This window comes from Protomyctophum bolini (genome assembly GCF_963924005.1).
Source record: "Protomyctophum bolini genome assembly, chromosome: 4".
NCBI classification, from domain to species: domain Eukaryota; kingdom Metazoa; phylum Chordata; class Actinopteri; order Myctophiformes; family Myctophidae; genus Protomyctophum; species Protomyctophum bolini.
The window spans coordinates 42,109,688-42,137,412 of NC_137865.1; the positions used below are offsets into that span (position 1 = coordinate 42,109,688).

Consider the following 27,725-nt stretch of genomic DNA (forward strand, 5'->3'; position numbering starts at 1 on the left):
AACTATAACTCAGTGCTTTTCAACCAGCGGTCCTTGAGGGGGTTCCAGGTCCACACACCCCCACTTGAAAAGATTTCATGAGAAAGTTTGTCTACAAAGCTGAAAAATAGAATGGACTTCACTGTTCCTGGTTTCGCCGGAGACCGCTTCCCTTTTGTTTTGAGAAGCAGTGGTTTTGGAGCAGTGGTTCCCACACTTTTTTAGCTTGGAGACCCCAAAGATAAATGTGATGATTGTGTGTCCCTCGGCATCCCAAACTAGTGCTATAGCTTTCTACAAGGGAACTTTTGTCTTTTCACTTCTTGCCTGAAGAAGGGTCAGTAGACCGAAAGCTTGCTAAATAAATACATTGATTGTGCGCAGATCAGAGAGTGTGTGGAGCTTCCCTTTATCATGTTCCCTTTGTGGCTCCAGCACCTCACTTAAGTTTTTTCAGCGGATGAGCAGTGGTTCTTTTTACACTTTTTTTTTTTTTTTTTTTTTTTGTTATTTAATTGTCGTATCTCTATATACTACCTTGTTCATTTGTGTGCACATGTGTTTGCCCCTTTAGATCCCAATAAGGCCCACAGATTTATGGGAAGTGCCATCTGGGCTGTGGGCGGCAAGTCTGGTTGGTATGTCCTATTTAGCTCTAACACGCACAGACACACACGCACACACACACACACACACACACACGTTTGTTTTTATAATACAACATTTTAGGATGCAGAAGTTGTGAATGCCAATTTTTATAATTTAACATTTTTAACCCTAACCCTGAAGCCAGAACTAAGTGATGTACAGGCTCGCAATGTGATGTGAGTGAGCTGTAGAGAGATGGCACGGTGTCACAGTGCGTGACTCCAGGCACGCACACAACCACCACAACAACAAAGTTATAAATCCTCTAAAATGTCTAATCCTAACTGTGTAAACCCCCACCTGAATCTGTGTAATTGTAAGCCTAAAACTCCCTAAATCTTTCTGTTTTTATTACCATAAAACAATCATTTCCCTTGTGAGAAGAACCAGGAAAATGTTCCTCAGCGATTAGCGGTGTTTTGGTCGTAGCACGGGGCCGGGGTAGCTCTGCGTGTGGCCAGGCATTATTCACATGCACACACACACGCAGATAGGTAACAGGTACGGTCGCCCCTTTTCCATCTCGCCCCACTACCTATAGCTGTAAATAACAAACATAATTCATGTTGCAGATTTAGGTATCATCATATTTATTTATCATTGTTAAGTTCACTCTGTACTGTATATCCATGGGCATAATATCATGATGCCATTACAAAACATGGGCTACATGGAAGAAATTAAATGCTAGAAGGTCGTAAATTAACTTAATTAAGCAGTCACCGTCTCTGTCTCATGTTATTCTTTGTTAATTTTACAGAGTATAGTGATCGACTACTATACAATCAAATAAATCTGTATACAAGATCATTTCAGATCTCAGAGTGGAAGGGAAATACAAAATTAACTTAACTACATTAACACATTTCGCGCGGGCAAGTTGGTGAAGGGGCGAGTCGTCTGGTATTCCGCAGATCTACGGTACCGTAACGTTATGTTACGGTACGGTGCGTGTGCAGTGCCGTGTGCGTGCACGCTATAGAAGAACTTTAAAAAATAAAATACTGTACCTCCGGAAAACAATATAAATCACCATTACACCACAACGTGTATTTCCCATGCTGAGACATTTGGCCCTCAAAAAATATAGCACTGCAAGCTCACACACACACACACACACAGCCTCAGGGGTTAGATCTTCTGCACTTCCTGTTTGAAATGATCACTTTATGGACTGTTCACTGTGTGTGTGTGTGTGTGTGTGTGTGTGTGTGTGTGTGTGTGTGTGTGTGTGTGTGTGTGTGTGTGTGTGTGTGTGTGTGTGTGCGCGCTTGCGTGTGCGCTCGCACTTCTCTTCAGGCCGCAGGGAATGCTCACATGATGGTACTGTGCGTGTCAGTCAGTTCTCTCTGTCTCTCATTCTCTCCCCTCCCTCCTCAGTCCTCACTACGTATGGCTGTCTCTCATTCTCTCCCCTCCCTCCTCAGTCCTCACTACGTATGGCTGCTGGATTATGCGTTTGACTGCAGCCCGGAGAGGGCATCCCTTCAGACCTGAGAGGGCATACCTTATGATCCCAGCTTCAGTTCTGAGAGATCCTCTTTTACTTTTAAGCCCAGGCTTTCGGTGTTGTGGATGAATGAGCATGTGTGTGTTATAGGAGGATGACCGTCAGGTGTGTGTGTGTGTGTGTGTGTGTGTGTGTGTGTGTGTGTGTGTGTGTGTGTGCGCGCACGTGTGCTATCTCAACTGGGAATTTAGAATTATGAATTGCGTATATATATCTATATATGCTATATATTGAAATGCTATGTCCTTTAGAGGATAGCCCCTTGAGATGTATCATCTCGTTTTAGAGGGGGTCCTCTCCTCGGGCACAGCACAATGAATACAGTACAATGAGTACATGGACAAAACAATACATTAAACATGTCGACACAGAACAATACACTGACAACATCAACAACACATAGATGCTCTCTAAACCACTCAAACACTACATCAAGACCAGAAGCAACTGCACTGAAACACCGGTGAAACACAATACTAATAATAGTGATGATAATAATAATAATGAAAATAATAAACATAAAGACAATAATAATGCTTTCCCTGACAGTACTTTAAATTAGTTTTTCTTATCAATTGTTTTTTTATTCATAATATAAAAAGGTCTGGCATTATTATGAATGAATACAAATAGCAAAAACTAAAAACAGGATACATGTATATACATAGTGTCAAATAAAAGAAGAAAATAAAATAAAAACCAAACAAACTCATTGCACCCAATGCACCCATCCCTCCCAGGCCAGACCATACCTGTTCATTAGCACTGTGTAAAGACAACCTAGATACAGATCACAAGTCACAAGCTAGACCATATGTTTACTTTCAAAGTGTAAACATCTCCAGCTCCCATAATGCACCTCTCTGCCACCACCATGGGCCTCTTAATTGGAACATGACTGTAAAGTCTCCTGTCGTGTGTGTCCCCCCCTCCTCCTCCTCCTCCTCCTCATCCCTCCATCCTATATTTACCTGCCCTGATTGGATTGCCATCAGGCCTCTGTTCTCTTCTTCCCTCCATTCTGTCACTCATTCAGGTTTCTGATTAGAGATGATTCGTTTACACACTGACTCACTCATGGCTCTCTCGGCCGGTTAACACCAGCCTGGGCGGGAACCCCCTTTTGGTGTTTTTAAGCATTGTTATACTTTAGCTATTGAAAACTAGCAAATCTACAAGCTCATAGCGCGCCACCGAGTGGCGCGCTACAAGCTTGTATGTCTGCTATTTATTTATTTTCTTTCCTAAAAAATGTGGCGCAAATCTTTGAACATATATTCTTTCAGAGCGGATGCATGGATGGGGTTTCGGCGGCCCTATTTCATATAATTTCTGTGGTCCTTGACATGAATAACTTTGAGAACGACTGACACGAGGAAACATGAGGTTTTTCAGAAAACTGCCATGATTTAGATTAAGACATTTGTAGAATCGTCCTCAGGTCTAAATGGGTTAACGTTCTGTCCAGGTTTCTCCTCCTCTCCTCCTCTTCAAAACCGCAATCATGCTGTCTCTCTCTCACGCACACGCACACACGCACACACACACACACACACACACACACACACACACACACACACACACACGCACGTTTCAATTTCTGTATTTGAGTCCACGTTTATAAAATACATTATCAAGGGCACAAATATTTTTCAGTTGCTTCCGATGTCCATCCACACACTGGAAACAACAATGTGTCTCGGATGGTGCTTGAATCCAAACAAGTCCAGAATGTAAACAACACACATGCACATGCGCTTATACACACACACAGGCGTGCATCACTGTGTGACCCCTGGCCTGCTGTATAGTCTGCTGTCTCAGCTCTCAGGGATCCGTGTGAGATGTTGTGATGTGGTGTCACACCCTGTCGCGTCTCTTTCCTGTCATTCAGTTCTCTGTACAATGCGGTGGCGGCAGCGGCCCGCCGGGCAGGGGGTGTGTGTGTGTCCGTCCATATGAATGGTCGCGTGAGGACGATTGTGTTCATCAGAGGGATGGGCGTGTTGGTGCATGTGTGAGGAAGGAACGTCGTCTGCCAAGAGCGTTGGTTGGTTGGGATGACTCCATGGGCTGACAGCCAGCCAGTCTCCCTCAACTTAGAGGTTCTTCTTTCACTTCATTGTTTTACATCACCATTTCAGTGGTTCCCAAACCTTTTCATGTCAATGAATGGACCCCCGAAATTGACACTTATTAGGGCCGATTCATCTATTCTCCTATTTTAGAGCCGAATAAAAGTCGGTTCGGCTCTGTAGAGCCTACAATGTGACGTCATTTGAGGTTCGGGGAGGGGGGGGGGGGGGGGGGGGGGGTACCGTCCTAAAGTCGGCTCTTCGGTGCTACTGAAAATTTCTGACGAGCCAAAATCATTTCGCACTACAGCGCCGAAACAGCGGTAAAATAGGAGTATGAATCGGCCCTTAGTCGGCAGACCCCATTTGAAAAGATATGCCTGCAGAGACCCCCATAAATGAAGATTTTTACGGCTCTATAGCAGTGATTCTCAACCTGTTTAATTTCAAGGACCCCCCCCCCCAGTTTGACATGCATTAGTCTATGGGCCCCCATTTAATGGCATTTCTATCTCTTGGACCCCCAATTTATGTTGTAAAATCAAGGTTAATTTAACTCTGAGAGTGTACACATGGAACATGGCCAAAGCATTTCTGGGGGTCCCCAGCCAAAAACGTTGAGAACCACTGGTATCTGTATCACTGATCAAGGAATTTGACAATTGTGGAATCAATAAAATACTAGTACTAGTACTAGCATTTAGTACTAGTACTACTACAGTTAAAAATGTCAACCTTGCCTTTATCTAATTGTCCTCCCTAACGCTCATCGTCCATCCATTTCTGTCCACCTAACGACAACACCTGATAACATCAGTGGTCATTTCAAGATTACAAGGCTGTACTTTCCATTAGCTTAGAATGCCCACCAATGATGTCATCATCGGTACGCAGGTTTATTCTCAACTAGTGTTGTTTTTGTCGACTAAATCTACATGACAAAAACATATTCGTCGACTACCTTTTTTCACAGACGAAAACTAAATGAAAACTAAGCTATATGATGACTAAAACTAAGACTAAATATATTTTGTCAACTAATAAAAACTAGACGTGGATGTGCGACACATTGTGAACTTGCAGATCTGCTGTTTTCAAAAGATTTAGGAGTATAGTACTTTCTACTTTTGGTACTTTTTAAGTATAGGCCTATACATTTTGATACCAATACTTTTGTCCTTTTACTCTTTACTAATGTATAATTCCGGACCTTTACAGGCAGATTGCCACGTCGGCAAGATTCCCGGAAAAGCTTTCTGCCGTGTGGGTGGACTTCATTTCCCACCACCAGCCGTCTAAAGACCCGGAAGAGACCACGGCAGACAGCTTCTTTTGGCCGCGCAGGGAAGTTCAGGTGTGCCCAGGCTGTCTCTCTCTGTGTCTGTGTCTCTCTCTCTCTCTCTCTCTCCCATATATCCAGCCAACAACCTCTTCCTTCCTTTCAGCCTTTTATCATTCCTCCCTTCCTGTAATCGGACATCTCTGTGTGCCTGAGGAGGAGGAGGAGGAGGAGGAGGAGGAGGAGGAAGAGGAGGAGGAGGTGGAGGAAGGCATCAGTTACTGCTGCTCTTTCTTCTCTGACCTCCCCTCGTCCCCTTTCTGCATCTATCCTTCGCAATCCACCTATAGCTATAAGACCCGGCCTCTCCCACTTAAGACACTCCCAGCCGGGCTTTTACACGTTAAATACTGGTTCATTTTTGGAACCAGACCTTCAAAGTCTCTTCCAAATCCGTCAACAAGGCCTGCCATATGCACTTTTGAAACAACGTTTTATCATATAGGAAAGCTATTGGTGGAGAGGTTTGTCTAATCCATGTTATGCTTAGCTGTGATTGGACCATAGCAGTTTGGGGAGGGGCTTAGCTATAGGTCAATTACACTGTTTTATTTTTTTACTTAAGTAAAGGTAGCAATACCACATAATACCACATAATACAAGTAAAAGGCCTGCATACAAAATTGTACTTGAGTGAAAGTACAAATTGCCATCAAAATACAAGTATCAAACAATGGGAATATTTTTTTTCTCCAAGAAAACAAGGAAAAGGGTTAGGAGATCAAGGCAGTAAAGAAAACATTTAGAAGCTCGTTCCACACACAAACAGCACACTCGTAGGGTCTCTCTTAGCTTATTTCCAGGCTGTATACAGCCTGTAAATGTCCTTATAGTTGGGCTACTTCTCAGTTTGTCTTCCATCCCAACTCTACAATGGTCCCACACACCTCCCTCTTCCATTATTTCCCCCGTCTCCCACAGACACCCACCACCACCCAACCACCACCCCCCTCATGCCCGGATGTCCCAGACCCATCTGTCAGCGGGTCCATCCCTCAACTTACAGACGAGGAGGGGAAGAAGGGAGTCGGAGGGGAGAGAGGAAGGAGATGACAGATGAGAGAAAGGGAGGATGAGAGTCCGTGGCCTCTCAGATGAGCGGGGCTGTGCTGTCAAACAACGGCTCCTCTCTGTTTCCTGCAGGAGGGATGAATAGGGGAATTTAGTTTTATCCGTTCAAGTGGGTACAAACGAAACACTTCCCATGAGCGATGACTCAACACAGGAGTAAGTAAGTAAAAAAAAAAGAGAAGAAACTAGACCTGTGAAGAGCGCAAACTGACTGTGAAAAGTGGACTGGTTAAGTAATCAAATGGCAGGTGTGGGCGGGTTGCCTGGACAACTTAATTTGCTTTAGTATTAACAACTGAGATCACTGTCCAGGAAAACTACTATTTCCACACTCACTCCAGAGGGCCACGTTGCATATTACTGCCGTAGCAAAAATAGCCGATCTACAAGCTCAAAACACATCGCCCATATCAGGGCTAATGGCCGCAGCTAGGATCAACAAGTCTCCAGTTCGTTTCCCGGTCAGCCAGACCTTTTTGCGATGTCATTTATTAGTCATATCTCTCCACTATAACTTGGCAGAGTTATACGCTAGATGCCCATTGGCTCATGGAGTTCCCCTCCCCACAACCCAGGGCAGCCTTCACCTGTATCTGAGCCCTTTAGATCCCCTCTTTGAAGCCCTCTTTCATCTGAGGATCTCTGGGTGTGGTGGATCTTAAACCTTAAGCTGTTTTTCCAAAGATCTTGGGTAACGGCATGTCTGAGGGCTAAAAGAAGGGGGAAAAAAACAAACTAAGTAATCTTCCCAGGGGAGGAGAAAATGTCTTCCTCTGGTTCCTCCGGTTTCCCTTCGGTTTCACGCATCATCAATCGTGACCTCTGTAACCCAATAGGAAGCCTTTGTTCTCCGCATCAAAGGGAGGTCCCACTGGACCGGTGATCAATCAGCGATTGATAGTATAAACGGGGGAATCCCGCGTGTCGATACCGTGACCAGAGGGAGAGAGAGTCCTCGGGTTCTGTTGATTGATTGATGGAGGTTCTTCCTGTCTGCGGCCCATTGGTCACCCAAGCTGAGACAGAGATCATCTAATTATTAGTCTGTGTTTAATGACATTCCCTTTTGTTTATATTAGTTCTTTGGTTGTCTGGATGCTTTCTGATAATCGATCGTTTTAGTCAAAAGAACCCAGTGTGGTTAACGTTGATTGCATAACATAATGCTTGTCGATTTGTCATAGATTTCTATTATATTTTCTTGTCTTTTTTTAAATTATTATCATTGATGCTTAAAAGGCATAACACAAAGAGCCCCACGCAGAGGGCTTGTTTCCATTGTGGTCCTGTGTATTCAATTCATCAAGAGTCCACACAAATTCACCCCTCGACTCGTCCTTCTGAACTGCTTTCTCATGCATGGCACCATTGTTGTTTGAATGTAGCGAGAACGCCTGGCCTAGTGGCCTTGTCCTCCCAACATATGCTGCAGGGTTCACCCAAACAGATTCTGTCATCGTAACCTCTCACCGAGTGTGTGTGTGTGTGTGTGTGTGTGTGTGTGTGTGTGTGTGTGTGTGTGTGTGTGTGTGTGTGTGTGTGTGTGTGTGTGTGTGTGTGTGTGTGTGTGTGTGTGTGTCTCGGCCGGTTGACGATAATGCGATGTCATAAACAGTCACTAGGAAGTGGGTGGTTCACGAAAACACAAAGTTTCAGCTGGTTCATTACAGCAGATTTTTATATAAACAGCTGAAAATATTGGGATTGCAATGCAGACAGACGGATATAACGGTTTAGTTCTGCCTTTGTAAGCATGACAAGAAAAAGAAGAAAACACTGAAGGCCCCTGCACCCCCTCTCCCCACCCCCAATACAAACTGACTGCAAAAACAACCTTAATAATAGAGAAAATATATCATAAATTAATACTGAAACCTTAACCAGATGTAATCATTATGGAAAGTGTATGCATGCACTCATTTGGTATGTATGTGTATGTGTGTGTGTGGGACAGCGTCTACAGTAACAATTCTCCATTTACATGCATTTGTGTTTGTGCCGTTTCAGTGTTAATAGATCATGTCATATTGACTTTACACATCTTGTACAACTCTTAATTCTTCTATACTGCGAGTGAACTGTAAACATAAACACACACACACACACACACACACACATACGCACACACCCGTGGCTACAATTCAAGTGAATCACACAATGATAACATTTATACCACACAATCCCCATTGAGTGGAAGTTGACCGAGTCCAAAACAGCAGACTTGGCTTTGATCTTTCTCAGTCTTTGGCTTCAGTCGTCATCCTCACAGAGGAGTATCCTACAAATAGACCGCTCCATATGACTCGGTGGCCCTCACCTTGATTTGTCGTCATCCTCGCACAGGAGTCGCCTACAAATAGACCGCTCCATATGACTCGGTGGCCCTCACCTTGATTTGTCGTCATCCTCGCACAGGAGTCGCCTACAAATAGACCGCTCCATATGACTCGGTGGCCCTCACCTTGTTTTGTCGTCATCCTCGCACAGGAGTCGCCTACAAATAGACCGCTCCATATGACTCGGTGGCCCTCACCTTGTTTTGTCAGCAGGTGACCTATAAGTCAATGATGGAAAATAACATGTACTTAAGTACTGCACTTAATTGAGGTATTTTGAGGTATTTGTACTTTACTTGAGTCTTTACAATTTATTTTACTTATACTCCACTACATCTCAGACTTTAGTTACTAGTTACGTTGTAGATTTTGATTATTATTATTACAAAACATACATGAACCACTTCAGCCCTAGGCTATGTACATTTATTATTACAAAACATACATGAACCACTTCAGCCCTAGGCTATGTACATTTATTATTACAAAACATACATGAACCACTTCAGCCCTAGGCTATGTACATTTATTATTACAAAACATACATGAACCACTTCAGCCCTAGGCTATGTACATTTCGGCCATTTGAAAATAGCCGATCTACAAGATCACAATGTGTGGCGCTACGACACATTGTGAACCTGTATTATACATTTGAAAACTTGAACTGAGACATTCTACATAATGAGCACTTTTACTTTTGGTACTTTAATAAGTCCATTTTGATACCAATCCTTTTGTACTTTTTTGGATTCTAGACTTTTACTTGTATAACAAAGTATTCCTATATTTCAGTATTGATACTTTTACTTAAAGGAGCATTCAGTGATTTGGGGGATTTGGAAAACCCCCTGGTCCGCCCCGGTAACAAGATGTGCACATGTACGCACTACAGTGCATCAAGGCCCGCCCCCGCTCGGTCGTGATTGGAGGAAGGCCCCTCTCTATCCTGATTGGATGAAGGCTGAGCCACCTAGCCAAACACGAAACCCCAGTGGACTCTTTGACCCCAGGGGTTAATTGGGGACAGGGAGGAACTCCTTATATGGTCAGCACACTCTATAGTAGGGAGGATTATCACAACAAAACAAAAACATAAGTGATATTTGAATCAAGTGAAATCACTGAATATACCTTTTAACCCATTTTGGGCGGGAACCCCTTTTGGTGTTAGCATCATGTCATCCTTTAGCTATTGAAAAATAGCAGATCTACAAGCTCTCGGTGGCGCGCTACAAGCTTGTAGGTCTGCTATTTTTGAAAAATCGAAGAACGACTGCCACAGAAACGTAGCTTTTTCAGAAAACTGTCGGGATGTAGAAGACATTTTTTTTATCTGATCTCAGGTCAAAATGGGTAAAAGTAAACCTTTCAGTAGTGAGTATAGGAGCAGCCGGTGTTGTTGTGGTGTTGGTAGGAGAGCGGCTGACGTGTGCCGGACAGCAGCAGAAGCAGCGCCGCTTTGATCTCTCAGCGAGCCAATAAGAGGCTGCACGCGAGGAGGAGCGCTGCCTGCAATCATCCTCTGAGCTAAAGCCCTTTTTAAGTTGTGCTTAAGTGGCATTAGCCAGCCGCGGGGGAGAATCCTTTAAGATGCTGCCGCTGTACGCACGAGACCTGCAGGCGACAGACTGCCTGACGGGGAGTGACGGGACCGTGACATCTGACACAGATGGGACAGTTGGTGTGTGTGCGTGCGTGCGTGCGCGTGCTTGTGGCATGCCATCGTCTCTAGCCCCGGCCTGGTTCAAGTCCCTGACGTCATTGGTGCAGCTATAGCTAGCACTCTTTGAGGATGTTTGGTTATACCGGGCGGGCAATGGGAAATGTGGGTGGAGGAGGAGGAGGGGTGGTGCTGCTGGTGCACCATGGGGGGTGGAGGAGGAGGAGGAGGAGGGGTGGTACAGCATGGGGGTTGCCATGGAGAAGCTCTCTTGGATTTGTGAATATGAGCATGAATGAGTGGCTATTTATGGTGTACGTGTACGTATAGCATGAATGAATGAATGGACGGATGAATGAGAGTCAGTAGTGTGTGGCTGATGGGTGTGTGTGTGTGTGTGTGTGTGTGTGTGTGTGTGTGTGTGTGTGTGTGTGAGTGTTTAGGTAGTATCATTCTAATCCTATTATGTCCTTGCTGTTGTGCATGAAGCCAACCAGTGGAAGAATTAGCAGATTGTAGGCTTTACCGCAGCACGTGTATAGCGTACATGAGCATGTGTTTATATGGCCTGTACTTACTGTACGCGTGATTCCTGGTCTAGAGGGGGCGGTTGCCAGACAGTCAACCATCTGAGCACCCTATACAATACTAGTACACAACAATATAGGACATCTAAATATACAGATTCAATTCATAATCGTGACATAAAAGGTTGTGTGTGTGTGTGTGTGTGTGTGTGTGTGTGTGTGTGTGTGTGTGTGTGTGTGTGTGTGTGTGTGTGTGTGTGTGTGTGTGTGTGTGTGTGTGTGTGTGTGTGTGTGTGTGTGTGTGTGTGTGTGTGTGTGTGTGTGGGGGGGGGGGGGTTAAGTTAAGGTTACAGCACAGGGAGGATGTCACTCATTAGGGAGTGAGCTGTTTACAGCTTTTGGAGAAGACCAGCCAGGAGAACGAACTTAGTCCAATTTGAATGAAGTGTGAGAGCGTGTGTGTCCAAGTCAATGTCTGTAGACAGTTATGTACAGATTAGATGCATGCATTCACTGTTTGTTTTGGTACCTTGTCTACCAAAGTAATACAGCAATCCAAAATGCAGTGAGAGAAGGCAGTGCAGTTTCTGCAGTGAATTGATTTAAATGATTAGTGTGTATGTATGTATGTATGTATGTATATTGTTCCACGTTTTGCTTTGGTATAATGTATGTTTTCTCAGGCCAATAAAGGCTGTTGAATTGAATTGGATGTGACCTCACTACTGACTGTCCCGTGTCTGTCCCAGTGTCCTGTGACAGAGGTGACAGCCTGTCAGGTGGCTGTGCACCGTGCTGAACTTTGACAGCAGCTAATCGCTGCTTTGCAGGGCTTCTCTTATGCTATACTCTGTTGTCTGTCAACAGCTCACTACAAGCTTTAAGTTGTTTACATTTCCTCCAAAGTCTTTCAAAATGTTACCAAACTTACCTGAAGGATTGAGTCAGTGCTGGCTAAAGATCAATTTAGTTTGTATTTATGTATTGCTTCCTCGAAAATCAAAACAAACCAGCATGCCTTGAGGTCTAGATGGAAGTACCCGGTACCCATAATATGGGTACTTCCACTTCCACTCATATTATGAGAAGGTACTATACCGGGGTACATGAGAGAATGTGGAACATGGGGGAATGTATCTTACTGTTATGTTTCATGATAAAGCATTGTCAAACTAGACTAGCACAACCGTTCGCCCAATTATCTTTAACATATTGATCGTTGATTGATCGTAACAGGACTTACTGAAGTCCTGTTACGTCTTATGGTCACAGTTGAATCAGAAAAATGCACACAAAGTGCACAAAGACCCGCACACCGCCTGCACTTGCAATACCAACTTTATTTAGACAACGTTTCAGTCAAAGACCATGCAGGCATCTGGTAAAAATACATCTGCTCACAGTTTAAAATACATCTGCTCAGGAGGCACTATACTTGCAACCCTTTCACTCCATTTCTTTGCAATGTTATATAACATTATAACATTAATGTCTTACTTACTTACTATGGTTTACCTTTTTCAAAGTTGCGCAAAATTATTGTAGTCAGGTAAAGAGGGTATTTGGCTTCAGAAATCAGGGAAAGTTCTTTAACCCATTAAGACCAGCTAGAGGCCGATTCTACAAATGCCTTGCAAATCAATAGTTGTTGGTTCATGGCAACTGGCAAGGACCCCCCCCCAAAAATGATTGAGGGGCGCTATCCCCTCCTATATACAGCTTTCTGTCCTAACTCGTGTCACATTTGCCATTGACAATGAAAGTTACGTCATATGTGTCCGAGCAAATCGGCTTTTTGTGCTAACACAAACATTAAATGCCATTGACAATGAAAGGAGAAGTTATGTCATATATTGTGTCTGAGCAAATCGGCAATGGGCCTATACTTGGGGTTAGTGGTGATGTTTGGAGTCTCCAAAAGTCTCCAAAAGTTTGGCTCCATCTACACATTGACTAACGGGGGCAGAGAAAGAGTGGGGGATTGGATAAGGATTTGATAATTACATAAGTTGTCAAATTAATTCATGAGGAAGTATATTTAAAAAAATGATTGGATGATGTACGATGATAAGAGCGCCCCTCACTTCACATGGCTGTGATTTGATGTACTATATATTTAGGTATGCATGTTTTCAAAATCATTAGTACACACTTTCAACATTTTTCAAAATAATCTTGAATGTGTGTTAATAAATAGCAGAGGTATACAAGCTCGCAGCACGGCACAAAGTATTTTATTTGCATTTATTTTTTTGCTGTGTGCAAATGGAAGCGGGTCCGTTTGGATCCATTTGCACACACTCAGAGTTCTGGACGGTTTTGACAGCTTTCAGAACCACTATAACTAACTTTGACTATAACACCAACCTAGGCTGTTCTCTCTGCTATCGCTGCAGGCCTACTATTTCAATTCAATGCACTCCTTGTCTCCTTTTCACCTGCTTTTGCACTCTCATTAATGTCTGTGTTCCCGACGATTGCATCTCTGATTAATTCCCCCCTTCCTAAGCCCTGCTGCTGTTAATCATTCAGACGTCCAGAGCACTTCTCTTTTCATGCTCCTCTGTGTTCCTCATAGTTCATTTGTCCCCCGTAGCTTGTTGAAGGCAAAGGTCACCCCGATGCTAATTACTTCAAGACAACGAGTGGAGAGGGAGCCCAGTTCCCAACGTTCTAACAATAGTGACCAAGTGACTCGTGTGTGTGTGTGTGTGTGTGTGTGTGTGTGCGCGTGTGTGTGTGTGTGTGTGTGCGTGTGTGTGTGTGCGTGTGCGTGCGTGCAAGAGAGAGGGACGGACAGCCTGGGTGGTCCTTGCCAAATGCGTGCGCGACATGTGTGCGTGTGCTGGAAGAGGGGGTGTGGGGCTGATGGGTCAAGGCCTAATCTTGCCGTTCCATGAGTCCCAGACAGCAGCACCGCCACCCCCCGCACGCGTTGCAAATCAACCATGGCTCCTCGCTGGCCTCCCGACCCTGTGAACACACAGCGGGACCTTGCAGAGGTATTCATGAGGAGGGTTGTGCTGCTGCTGCGTTGCCACTGGCTGTCTGCAGCACCTTGGGGGTGTCGGTTGATTTCGACGACTAGAACTGTGACGAAAAACAAGAGATCAAGTAGAACTATAAAAGGTCATTGTATGCTTGGTTGCAGCAGCATCACAACCCACAACTGGATCTGTTATTTTCAGCATGTTAAAGTGTAAAATCAGGCATTACGACGCCACCAAGGCCTGCAAAATTGTATTTTTGTCGACTTAAAAACAACTGTAGATGTAGTCTATTAAAACTATATATGATTTTTAGTCGACTAACACTAAAACATTTCAGATGACTAAAAGTATGTCTAAAACTAAATTAAGTTTCATTCCAAAGACTAAAACTAAAATCTAAATGTGCTGTCAAAATCAACCTCAGGGAGATGAGAGGTGTGTCTCTGGGGAACGTGAAAAGCACAGTGTGAGCTGCATGTTGCGGCCCTTCGTTGTCCGTATAGTTCAGGGTTGATTGCAGGGGCCGTAGTCTATACTTCTGTCTCAGAAACATAGGGGGAAAGGGGTGGGATTAAAGGACTCGTACAGGGGCCGTAGTCTATACTTCTGTCTCAGAAACATAGGGGGAAAGGGGTGGGATTAAAGGACTGGTACAGGGGCCGTAGTCTATACTTCTGTCTCAGAAACATAGGGGGAAAGGGGTGGGATTAAAGGACTCGTACAGGGGCCGTAGTCTATACTTCTGTCTCAGAAACATAGGGGGAAAGGGGTGGGATTAAAGGACTGGTACAGGGGCCATAGTCTATACTTCTGTCTCAGAAACATAGGGGGAAAGGGGTGGGATTAAAGGACTGGTACAGGGGCCGTAGTCTATACTTCTGTCTCAGAAACATAGGGGGAAAGGGGTGGGATTAAAGGACTGGTACAGGGGCCGTAGTCTATACTTCTGTCTCAGAAACATAGGGGGAAAGGGGTGGGATTAAAGGACTGGTACAGGGGCCGTAGTCTATACTTCTGTCTCAGAAACATAGGGGGAAAGGGGTGGGATTAAAGGACTCGTACAGGGGCCGTAGTCTAAACTTCTGTCTCAGAAACATAGGGGGAAAGGGGTGGGATTAAAGGACTGGTACAGGGGCCGTAGTCTAAACTTCTGTCTCAGAAACATAGGGGGAAAGGGGTGGGATTAAAGGACTCGTACAGGGGCCGTAGTCTATACTTCTGTCTCAGAAACATAGGGGGAAAGGGGTGGGATTAAAGGACTCGTACAGGGGCCGTAGTGTATACTTCTGTCTCAGAAACATAGGGGGAAAGGGGTGGGATTAAAGGACTGGTACAGGGGCCGTAGTCTATACTTCTGTCTCAGAAACATAGGGGGAAAGGGGTGGGATTAAAGGACTGGTACAGGGGCCGTAGTCTAAACTTCTGTCTCAGAAACATAGGGGGAAAGGGGTGGGATTAAAGGACTGGTACAGGGGCCGTGGGGGCCGTAGTCTATACTGGGGGTGGGAAAGGACTCGCACACAGAATGTAAGGAAAATGTCTTAGAGACGGGAGATAGATAATATATCTATCTCTATTTGATGACGATGATGGTTGCATGACCAAAACGTTTGTTGCACTTTACACTGTGAGCACATTCTTTGCGCATGGAAAAAATAAATAAGACGTTTTCCTTAACCCATTTTGGGCGGGAACCCCTTTTGGTGTTACCATTATGTTATGCTTTAGCTATTGAAAAATAGCAGATCTACAAGCTCATAGCACGCCACCGAGTGGCGCGCTACGAGCTTGTAGGTCTGATATTTTTGAAAGATCTAAGAACGACTGACATAGAAACATGGCTTTTTCAGAAAACTGTCAGGATGTAGAAGGCATTTTTAGTGCAAGCCTTTTTCCACCCGAATGTGAAAGAGTTTTCAGGAGGCCATAAAGGGAAAGGGACCAGATACACACAGAGGTCAAACACAACCACACTACATTAGCGTGGTGGGCTAGCTGCCGTCCCACAGACGTGGTTTTCGTCGGTTCACATAGTTCGCGGCGGTCCACTCTGGAGTGGAAGTGGTCTAAGGACAGTGCATGGTTCTCAAACTTTTTAATGTCAAGGACCCCCAAAATGATATGAATCTGGCCACAGCTAGGCCCCCGTGGTCATTAAGATATATATATATATTTTTGCTAAAAGGATGAAGTTTCCCTCTAATCATCCCCTCGGGGCGCTGATCAGTCATTATTACATCACAGAGTTCATTCAAGTTTCATGAAATTCAAATCAGACCATCCGGGTATTTGAACAACACAGAGACAGGTCTGATCACATACACATTACACCACCATGCAACGCTGCAGGCAGGAAGATTAGATAATATAAATAGAGCACACTGCAGTGAGTTTTACCAGGAGGCCAATATTGTACTTTTTACTCCACTACAAATTTAAGTTACTAGTAACTTTGTAGATTTAGTTACAAGACACGTAGTAGAAAGTATATTTTGATGCCAAAACGTTTGTACTTTTAACTCAAGTAAAATGTGGAAGACAGGCACATTACCCTTCACTGCTTTCGCAGTATACTTTTACTTATTAAGTAAAATATGGGAGTACTTCTTCTTCTTCCAGCACTGCCAGGACTGTACTAAGAGAACACCATGATAATTAGTCATTAATGTCAGCCACATGAAACAGCCGCTCAGTTCAAGAGCTGCAGTAACTTGTCACAGTGGTGTGTGTGTGTGTGTGTGTGTTGGTCTCATTTAAAGCAGTAGAAGTGTTAAATGGTCTAATTTAAAGCAGTAGAAGTGTTAATGGCTCATAATAATAATAAGGACTCTAGACAGACGGGTGGGAGGCTTAGACGTGAAGCAGGAAGTCAGAGGAGGTTGTGATTCATCCTGCTTCTGAAATAATCATCTACATATTGACTGATAGTTGAGTAATGGTTTACCCTGTCTGTCTGTCTGTCTGTCTGTCTGTCTGTCTGTCTGTCTGTCTGTCTACCCCACACACACACACACACACACACACACACACACACACACACACACACACACACACACACACACACACACACACTCACCACACACACACGTGCAATCACACACTCACTCACCACACACACACACACACACAGTGTTGTGTGTGTGCTCTCCTCCCAGTCGGTCGATCCCAGCACCTTCCGGATGTTCATGAGGGCTGTAATTACAGGGGCCTCTTCACTTCAGTTCACACAACAAGCATCTAAACCAGCAGCAAACAACCACATAATGAGCCTCATCCTGGCCTCCCGGTCCCATCGGCGTCCTGGCTCCGGGGGTCATTACCCACAATGCAACGGGTTCCCTCTTCCTTTCCCACTGTTTACCACATTCTTCCCATACCTCGGCCTGCACTTGGGAAGCCAATCGCCATGCAAGACGTTTAAGCGTGCGTGCGTGTGTGTATATATGCATGTATCTGTGCGTGCGTGCGTGTATCTGTGCGTGCGTGTACTGTATCTGTGCGAGTGTGTGTGCGCGTATCTCTGCGTGCGTGTACTGTATCTGTGCGCGTGTGTGTGCGCGTATCTCTGCGTGCGTGTATCTACGTGCGTGTGTGTGACTGTGTGCATTTATCTGTGCGCGTGTGTGTGCGCGTATCTCTGCGTGCGTGTATCTACGTGCGTGTGTGTGTGCATTTATCTGTGCGTGCGTGTGTGTGTGTGTATCTGTGCGTGCGCGTGTATATCTGTGCATGCTTGGGTACCGAAACAGCTGTCAAGGAGCAGTCAGGGTCATGTCTGAACTCGTCGGCCATGCAGAGAATGAGCCTCAGTTCATTTCCCTGGTATGTGCTTTTCCAGTTTAGCTGTTCCTCAGACGCACAGACAGACACACGGACTGACAGACGCGCACACGCACAGACACACGGACGGACGGACGGACAGATGTAATAGTGCAGCGAAGGCATGTGGGAGGTGTGCGCTGGTGCGGTGCCAGAATGCAACATAAACTCAGACCTCATCGTCTGCTGTTATCACACTCATCATTTTGTTTTTCTGTCATATGTTTTTTTGCACATATTTGGATTAACGAGGCATTTCCTTAAAGACATTGTGATACCGGTGGACGCCGAATGACGCTGAGAGTTGCCACGGCCACGCTGTCTGTCTGGCTAACCTCCTTAGTGACACAATGCACCGTTGTCTTTGGCTATAAGCACTTAGAAGGTGACACACGGTGGAAAGAAATACTCAATTGTTTTACTTACAAATACTGCAATTTAGTACGGAATTGAAAATGTACTTGAGTAAAAGTATCGGTATCAAAATGTACTTAAAGTACTAAAGTATTCACATTGCAGAATGTCCCATTTCAAAAGTTCAAAATGTATAGAAAACAGCCGATCTACAAGCTCTCACTGCGTCTCAACACGACGCATTGAGAGCTTGTGTGTATACTAGCGTTGAAGTGGTTAAGAGACCCATAAAGTGTCTGCGACCCACAAATGGGTCCCGACCCACTGTTTGGGAACCAGTGGGATAGCCGCTATTCCGAGACTAAATGGTGGACTCATAGTATACTGTATACAACCTATACTATTCTATACTATACTATAAGTACCGGTATTAAGTATACATGCTGTGTTTGACGCTGTGTTTCTGGAATGGGCTGAGCAGGAATGTGGGTAATGCAGCCGGCCGGCCTTGTGGGGACAAGATGCGACTTGCAGAGCAGCGATGACCTTTTTTGGACAAGTCATTAGTGAATTCCTTGGAGCAGAGCAGTGTCCCTGTGTCTGTATCTATCACTCTATCTGTGCTTCTGTATCACTACACCAAATCTCTCTTTCGCTCTTCTCGGGACAATCTCTTGCTTTCGCTGCTTCGCTTCTAAAGTTTTGTCACTGGTGACTTAGCTCCTCTCCTCTCTCTCTCTTTCATACTATCTGTATCCGTCGCATCGCAGCACATTGTGAGCTCAATGCAAATACTTCAGCAACTATCACTATACCTTTGAAAATATATGACATGCCTTACGAGATAAGTATGCCAAGTATAGAAAGTGGTTATTTCACTTTAATTTCACCAGCTATAAAGTAATCCATGGGATAGTGTTTGAAACCAATCATTTACATTTCTTTTAAAGGGACAGTGTCAGGTCATTCCACATTTTGGTAGCTGTATGTGTGATGTGTGGTAAGTATGACTATTGAGATCATAGGTTTTTCTCTCCTCATGGGGCTCCATGGTCACTCTATCTTCTTTGTCTCTATTCATCTGGGCTGCATCCAGACCCAGTATAGGTCTTGTTATGAAAGCAAACACGGCAGGCAAGACCTCTCTGTTAGTCGTCGTCCCCAGTCCCCACCCTCCCTTCCTCCGTCTCTCTCTCTCTCCCCTTCTCTGGGTTCTCTCTGTTTCCTGTTTTCTCCACGCCTGCTGTGCTAGGACGGTATCAGGGGGGCCTGTTTTGTTTACGGACACTCTCTTTCTCGAGGGACGCCTTTCGGTGCGACACTTCCTGTTTTCATTAGGCTTCTATACAGACAGGGTGAACACTGGGCAGGGCGATAGAGAGGAATGCCTGCATGCGCTGGTTCCCCTCACTGACCCCCAACAAAAACAAACACCTTGACATTTCCATTAGCTATTCCTTTGTGGACAACATGATGGTGCATATCAGGCAGGCGGTCATGAAAGAATAAACAAGTGCTCTTATAGTGCTTCGTTTTTTTACCTGCGGGAGTAGGCCTACCAGTTGGGTGGAGTACTGGAGTTTCTTCCCGGCTGGCTGGCAACACAGTAAAATCCTGAGTCTCCATTTAACCCATTTTAGGCGGGAACCCCTTTTGGTGTTAGCATTATGTTATGCTTTAGCTATTGAAAAATAGCAGATCTACAAGCTCATAGCGCGCCACCGAGTGGCGCGCTACGAGCTTGTAGGTCTGCTATTTTTGAAAAATCGAAGAACGACTGACATAGAAACATAGCTTTTTCAGAAAACTGTCATTTTCAAACAGACATTTTTAGAATATGATCTTAAGCCCTATATACCTATGTATGACAAATAGCAGGACAGAGTAGATCAACAATCTCACGGCACGTGGCCTGATGATGCATTGTGAGCTAGTAGATATTCTATTATAGGCTATAGGGCCCTATCCTGCTTTCGCTCTGCAATATCTTCAGCACAAATAGGCTATAGCTAGCAGACCTATAAACTCTGCAAGCTGTAAGGCTATAAGAAGGAGACACATAGACCGGTACACAATGTATTTCTGCTACTTTTGTATGAGACCGTCACCTGACAAAGTATAAACAATAGTGCATTCATTAATGTAGGCTATATGTATGAAAGAAGAAAAAGAAGGGGAAAGAATATCACAAATAGATTAATTTTGAAGCTAAGTGTACTAGAAATCTTCCCGACAGTGACGGTACTATGCTGTACATACTAGTGAAACCCCTTGTGTTAATTACCCACATGGCCCCTTTTTAAAGGATTTCACTGTGCAATTGGCTTCCCACTGCGCTGGATGTACAGTGTTGTCATAATATCCTGTGTATGCAGGCCAAAGACGCTTTGTTTTTAACCTTGAATCACATCCAGTGTTAGGCATGGATGAAATGAGCATAATTATGTTTGAATTTGATATTATGATTGAAAACAGCATTTCACCCATTAAAAGTCCTAATGTAATTGAGCTTAGCATGTAGCGTGTAACTTAGACTATGTGCAATACAGTTGGACGTACTGCTGTTTGTTTGTACATACATACATACATACATTATAACATTGATTTTTTTTTCTAACGCACTAGAATTGTATTATTTTACAAAAAGTCACAAGGAATTGATTAGTATACTCAGGGGCAAAATTTGGGTACACAAAGGAGTCCTCAAACTTGATAGACTTCAATATCCAATTAAGCTAATTACCCCTGAGCCACTGCCGCTCCAGAGAAGATAGCGTCTGCACCCAGGAATGTGGTGGAAACTACACTTTGTCTTTCTAACTACCTGCCCACTAGACTCCACAAGACTTCAGAGACACAATATACTGTACACCCAAAGAGAGCTCTGAAAATATCAGAAAATGCATATATCCCATGCATAACGGCTGCATGGGTATAATGTACACAGATATGCAAAACTTGGCAGCAAGATTTGTGAGCTGTTGTGACAGCCTAGGGGAAGGATGTCCATTGGAATGCAACCGCCATAAAGACTGACAATGTATTCCTGTTTGTTTATTTTATTAGATTATTATTTCAGTTTGTACATTAGTTAATATATTATCTGTTTGTAGTTGACCTATATCCTTAACTGTACATATCTGTTTGATTTACTTGACAGAAGTGTGCCAAAGGAAGGCAAAGTGGACATATGCAGCAAAGAGGAAATCCCCCCCCCCCCTTCTGGGCGCGCGCGCACACACACACACACACAGCCCCACATGGGCAGGACAACAGAGACAGGGTGATGGGGCCCACTGATAAGACTGGAGCCGCCATTGTCTTCAGAGTGCTTAGACTAGGGTGTGTGTGTGTGTGTGTGTGTGTGTGTGTGTCTAGGCCTCTCACGAAAGCGCAGCTGCCCAACCCACCCCATCAGAATCCATGCACGAGTTGCCTGGTGGTGGTTATGTGTACGTATGTATGTGCGTACGTATACATGTATGTATATGTGCGTACGTACGTACGTATGCAAACCTACCTGCTTGTGTGTGTGTGTGTGTGTGTGTGTGTGTGTGTGTGTGTGTGTGTGTGTGTGTGTGTGTGTGTGTGTATGTTTGTTTATTTAGCATGTGAGAGGAAAAGCTTCTTTCACGCATGCACTCTAACCTGGAAGTCATCTTGTATTGCTTTTATTGTTGCTGCCGATATATAATGTATGGTATTGTCTTGCTGATGAATCAAGTACAATGGGTAATGGTATCCTTTTAGCATAGCTTTGTGTAACCACTGTTTCCAACCTTGCTTAATAATTCATCGAGGCATTAACCAGTGGAGCTGTTAGCCTATGTGTGAATGCAAATGTCCAACTCAGTAGGATGCCTCATTAGGATGACATTTCATGTCAGGACATGCAATTCAAAGAAGCAATTATTGGCATGAGAAAACATTCGTTTACATTGCCAAAGCAAGTGCCAAATGCTGAAAATGATACAGTTGGAGGGGTTTGTGTAATTGTGTAAACAAAGCTATGTCACATTGCGTCGTTATATAAGGTATGAAGTTTTTTGAAACAAATGGCAGCATTTTTTTCTCAAAACTATTTTTATAGTATTTTTTTTAAAGAGTTAAGTAGGTGTAATGTCCTATTCAACCCAAATGGCTCACTGTGTGATTGTCCCTAAAGAGAGGCATTGACCAAATCTCCTTCCTGTACAATACTGTAGTACAGTAGTAGGATGTGTGTCTGTGTGGTTATCTCTGTGCGTGTGCGTGGTATAGTGCACGTCAAGCTGTCTGTGTGTGGTTACCTCTGTGCTTGTGCGTGGTATAGTGCACGTGAAGCTGTCTGTGTGTGGTTACCTCTGTGGATGTGCGTGGTATAGTGCACGTGAAGCTGTCTGTGTGTGGTTACCTCTGTGCGTGTGCGTGGTATAGTGCACGTCAAGCTGTCTGTGTGTGGTTACCTCTGTGGATGTGCGTGGTATAGTGCACGTGAAGCTGTCTGTGTGTGGTTACCTCTGTGCGTGTGCGTGGTATAGTGCACGTCAAGCTGTCTGTGTGTGGTTACCTCTGTGGATGTGCGTGGTATAGTGCACGTCAAGCTGTCTGTGTGTGGTTACCTCTGTGCGTGTGTGTGGTATAGTGCACGTCAAGCTGTCTGTGTGTGGTTACCTCTGTGGATGTGCGTGGTATAGTGCACGTGAAGCTGTCTGTGTGTGGTTACCTCTGTGCTTGTGCGTGGTATAGTGCACGTGAAGCTGTCTGTGTGTGGTTACCTCTGTGCGTGTGCGTGGTTAGTGCATGTGAACTCGTGAAGCCGCTTGTGTGCAATTGGCAAGAGAGACGGAGGACAATTTTCTATCATTTTATTTCTACTCCACTACATCTTAGAGACAAATATTGTAATTTTACTCCACTACAATAATTTAAAAACTTTAGTTACTTTTGTGTGTGAATATTATTACAAAACGTACATTAACCACTTGTTTTTGTATGTATTTTTTTCCAAAACAAATTTGTATAAATTTTAGACATTCTGCATAATGGTTACTTTTACTTTGTGTGTGTGTGTGTGTGTGTGTGTGTGTGTGTGCGCGCGTGTGTCTGTGTGTGTGTGTGTGTGTGTGTGTGTGTGTGTGTGTGTCTTTCTGGATGAGCTGCATCATGCAGCCTTTGCGGGGCCGTTGGGCCCCATGTTGTGTTGTGTTGTAATGTGTGAAGGGACAGTGATTAGCATATGAATCCGTGAGGAAGGGTGGTGGAGACGGAGGCTGTCAGTCAGACGTTATGCTCCAAGCCGGTCACCAAGGTAAGCACGCACGCACACACACACACACACACACACACACACACATACACGCACATGCACATACACACACACACACACACACACATGCACGCACACACATACAAGTGTGCGCGCACACACACACACACACACACACACGCAATAGTGTTCCTGTGATCGCTGACTTTGTCAATCTATCAAGATTAATAATTAATGCTTTAAACCTAAACGTGGGGAAGAACAATTATCACATGTATACTGTGTTGTCATGCATGTATGCAGCCTTGCCTCAGCAGATTGTATCAGAGCCAGTGACGGCGCCAGGGGGGGGCTGGGGGGGGCTTTAGCCCCCCCTGCTGGAGGCTCAGCCCCCCCTAAGCCCCCCCTGCCCACAAACCTAACTGTGATGAAAAATATTCATGGAATAAATAAAATATATGAAAGACAGAATTGACTTACTTTTATATAAATCATTACTATAAAATCATACTTTTTATTTTGGAATGCTGAAATAATCCATATCCTGACTTTTAGTGCCGCTCCGTTCTACCATTAAGACATGCTCCTGCCCAGCGCACAGTACAGTCAAACAGCCCCCTCCCTCCTGAGCCTTGGAAGCGGAGGGGGGAGTACTCTCAGCCCGCAGTGCTCACGGCACGCTCAGTACAAGTCTGTCTCGTTCTGTCACTGTGACTTCTGTCCCCATGCTGTGTTCTTAACTTCTTTAACAGGTCGCTCGTATTTCTTTATGTAAGATAAAGAATCCGATGAACACGGAGAGCGGGAGAGCCAAAGAGGACTTGTTGTTGCTGTTCCTCATGTTAGCGATAGCTGCTAAAGCTATCAACAGTAAACACAACCTTGCTAGGCTAGCAAGCTAACGTTGCAACAGGATCGTTGCGGTGTGTGTGTGTGTGTGTGTGTGTGTGCGTGCGTGCGGGGGGATTCCGGATATTAAAATAATAATAGTAGTTTGAGTATGCTGGCCATGATGCATTGAATAATATCTGAATAGAACATTAACTAGAGTTATAAATGAGGAATAGAAACCAAGATGATGTGGTTGACATCATCCATAGTTACTATGTATAATAATAATAATATTATACATGGATATACTATGGATTATAAACATATAATAATAATAATTAAAATAATTATAGGCATAATAATATTATTATACATAGTAACTATGGATTATAAACCTAAAATAATAATTATAATTATAGGCATAATAATAATAAAAATAATAAACATTTTAAAAACAATGAAAGTGCACAATACTGCACAGCTTTTATTTGTACTTGTGTTGTTAAACCCTAGGAAATCGCCGTGGTTGCGTGGTATCGAAAATGGTATTGAAATATCTATATATATATATTCATATTTTTTGCCAAAATCCAGTAGCCCCTGCTAAAAAAAAAACAGCCCCCCCATAGCTCCCCCATGCACAAATGTCTGGAGCCGTCGCTGATCAGAGCTATACGATAACAAAAGGAAGCAATGCAGCCTTTTTATCTGACTACTCAGACCCTCTGTGTCAGACAACAGTGTCAGAGCGTCTGACACTGTTGTCTCTGAGGAAAGACCTTTGCCGTTGCTCTCAGAACCGTCCACACTTGTGACCTGTAATCTTATGATACATGGTAGGAAGTGGTAGTCATCAGTCAGCCAATGCCATTTCTTTGGGAGCATGATAAGGCATGCTGACTTCCTGTGTGTGGTGTGCCTGTGTTATCAGTCGGGGGCGGCCATGCACATTTACACGCACGCACACACGTGATAATGCACACTCACTTCCTGTCTATCATGTTCCTGCAATCTGTACATAGAAATATCCCCTCTCTCTCTCTCTCTCTCTCTCTCTCTCTCTCTCTCACACACACACACACACACACACACACACACACACACACACTCACTCACTCGTCCCTCAAACTCTCTCTCTCTTTCACAGTCCCAGTCCCAGACCTGACTACTGCATGTGGTGAGCCTTTGTTTGGGGACAAAGGTTCCCCCTCTCAGACAAGCAGCCGGTGGCAGTGGAACAAGGAGGGGAAGAAGATTTAGGGAGAGATTTAGAGAGAGACAGACTGACTGACTGACTGACTGACTGACTGACTGACTGACTGAGAAAGATGGGGGGGCATTTGTTGTTAAAAGGGGAGCAGAATGGCTGCATTTTAAGGACTCCTATAGTCTCCTATAGGCTTGCTTGTCTCTCTTGGATCCCAATCTGTAGATACTAGATAGATGACCTCCCTCCTCCGGTCTGGACTCAAGAATCTCTAGAATCTCCAGCTCTTTCAGCCCTGCATGGCCTCCATTTTATGGCCTCCTCCTACCTACAGCCCTCCTGGCTCCGTTCTGTCACGCCTCCACCCTGTCCGGAACTTTACAAGTATGCAGTCTTTACGTCTGCTGCACGTGTTGACTGTATAGCTTTCATGCTGTCACGTTGAAACTTAGGGAAAAGCTTACAAATCCATAAACATTTGAATTTGCTGTCAGGAATGTATATATATAGTCACTTCGTAATAAAAAAATAAGTTCTCTTAGCTCTCGTGGCACTCTAATCCCGCATGGCCTTGCCCTGCATTCTTTGTTTGACAAAATGTCCATGGGTGGTAATTAATCCTCCGACCTCTTGTACACAGTAAAATCCTCATTCTTAATTTGTAAGTACAAATGTCCATTGTATACACTCTCAGAATTACAATTTAGGCATTTAGCATAGGCTCTTAATCCAGAGCGATTTACAGTATAAGCAGGTAAATACGAGGTAATACATCAAATGCATGTAAATAGTAATCTCGGATCATAGGTAAACCAAGAAACTATCATCATGGCAATTGGATGATTTTTTTCCAAAAATGGGTTTTGCAAAAATCCACCTGTTGGTGGCGCTATAACAGGCCAATGTGAAAAGGGTGGGATATATTCCTCAGCCTAGTAGGAAAGTCTGTGAAAGATTTCACGCAAAATGCACGCTGCGTTCATGATTTGAGGCTTTTTGTTCAAAACGGGCCAATCCTGCAAACTTTGCAAGCCAATGTTAGCCAATTAGGATGGAATATGAAAAGTCGGATAGATCCGTCTTGAACACATGACTATAGAGATACTGTGTAACGATTTGCGGGATTTTTGGACAGAATCTGGAGGAGTAATATCCAAATTGTGTTTTACAAAAGTCAGCCTCCTGGTGGCGCTATATCAGGCCATATCAGGCCTGATATCAGGGCAGAGGATCATTGTTGGCATCAGGGAGTGTGTGTGCAAAATGTTGTATCGACCGGGTTAACGGTGCCGGAGATACACACGCGTGCGCACACACACACACACACACACACGGACGGATGGAGTGTAAAACATACTCTCTCCCCATACCTTCTGCCTGGTGGAGACAATAATCTGTAACAGAAAAAAATAATGTTACTCTTATATGTAGGCCTACTTGTACACAATAATTAAAAAAAAAAACTTGAATCTCATGCTATGCCCAAATTATGGGGACAGGGTTTATGTGCATTATTCGCTGTTTTCCACAATTTTCCTGACATAAAGTGACAGGCACAACTTTGTAGGTCCATGTTGAGATATTTCAGTAAACCACTGCAGTGACAACTGTGATAGTGGATAGGCCTACCTCTAGTCTAGCCTGGCTAATAAGCCAGACCGAATCAACCGTTGGCGTGTGATATTAGTCTGGCTTATTAGCCAGGCTAGGATACCTCCACAGTGACACCATCATGTGCCAGGCTGTGGGTCATTCATGGCCAAGGTGTGAGACAGACTTGGGCTGCGGGGCAGGACACAGGAGAGACAGCATCTCTGTCAAAACATGTCCATGTTTGGCCTAAAGACTACTCCCTTAATCATAATAGTATAAAGGTGGTGCAGCGGGCACATTTACAGGCAAACCTTAAACTTTTTATTTTAATTCATCAAGGATAACCTTGACAGCTGGGATTATGAGTTGTCACTGGCATTCCTATAATGTCAACAAACACGTTTCGCTTCAAGGGGTATATTAACAGGCCATTATGACTTGAATTATTTAAATTGATTGATGTTCAGAGGACAGGTCTGTCACTGTGGCGTCAATGTAATTACAATTAAGGGAGATTAAAAAAAGGACCCCATGC

The 27,725-nt window shown here is 44.1% G+C and overlaps 1 protein-coding gene across 1 annotated transcript in view; it reads left to right on the forward strand.

The window, feature by feature from the left end:
* poc1b (POC1 centriolar protein B) overlaps window positions 1-6,604 on the forward strand; it is a gene marked incomplete at its 3' end in the record, with an annotated part of 91,917 nt that extends 85,313 nt beyond the window's left edge. Inside the window, exons 16-19 of the mRNA XM_080762228.1 lie at window positions 554-617; window positions 4,032-4,154; window positions 5,431-5,566; window positions 6,473-6,604. Of these exons, the coding sequence (XP_080618354.1) occupies window positions 554-617; window positions 4,032-4,154; window positions 5,431-5,566; window positions 6,473-6,604 (455 nt within the window). The remainder of the gene's footprint in view (window positions 1-553; window positions 618-4,031; window positions 4,155-5,430; window positions 5,567-6,472) is intronic.
* Window positions 6,605-27,725: the final 21,121 nt, after the last annotated feature.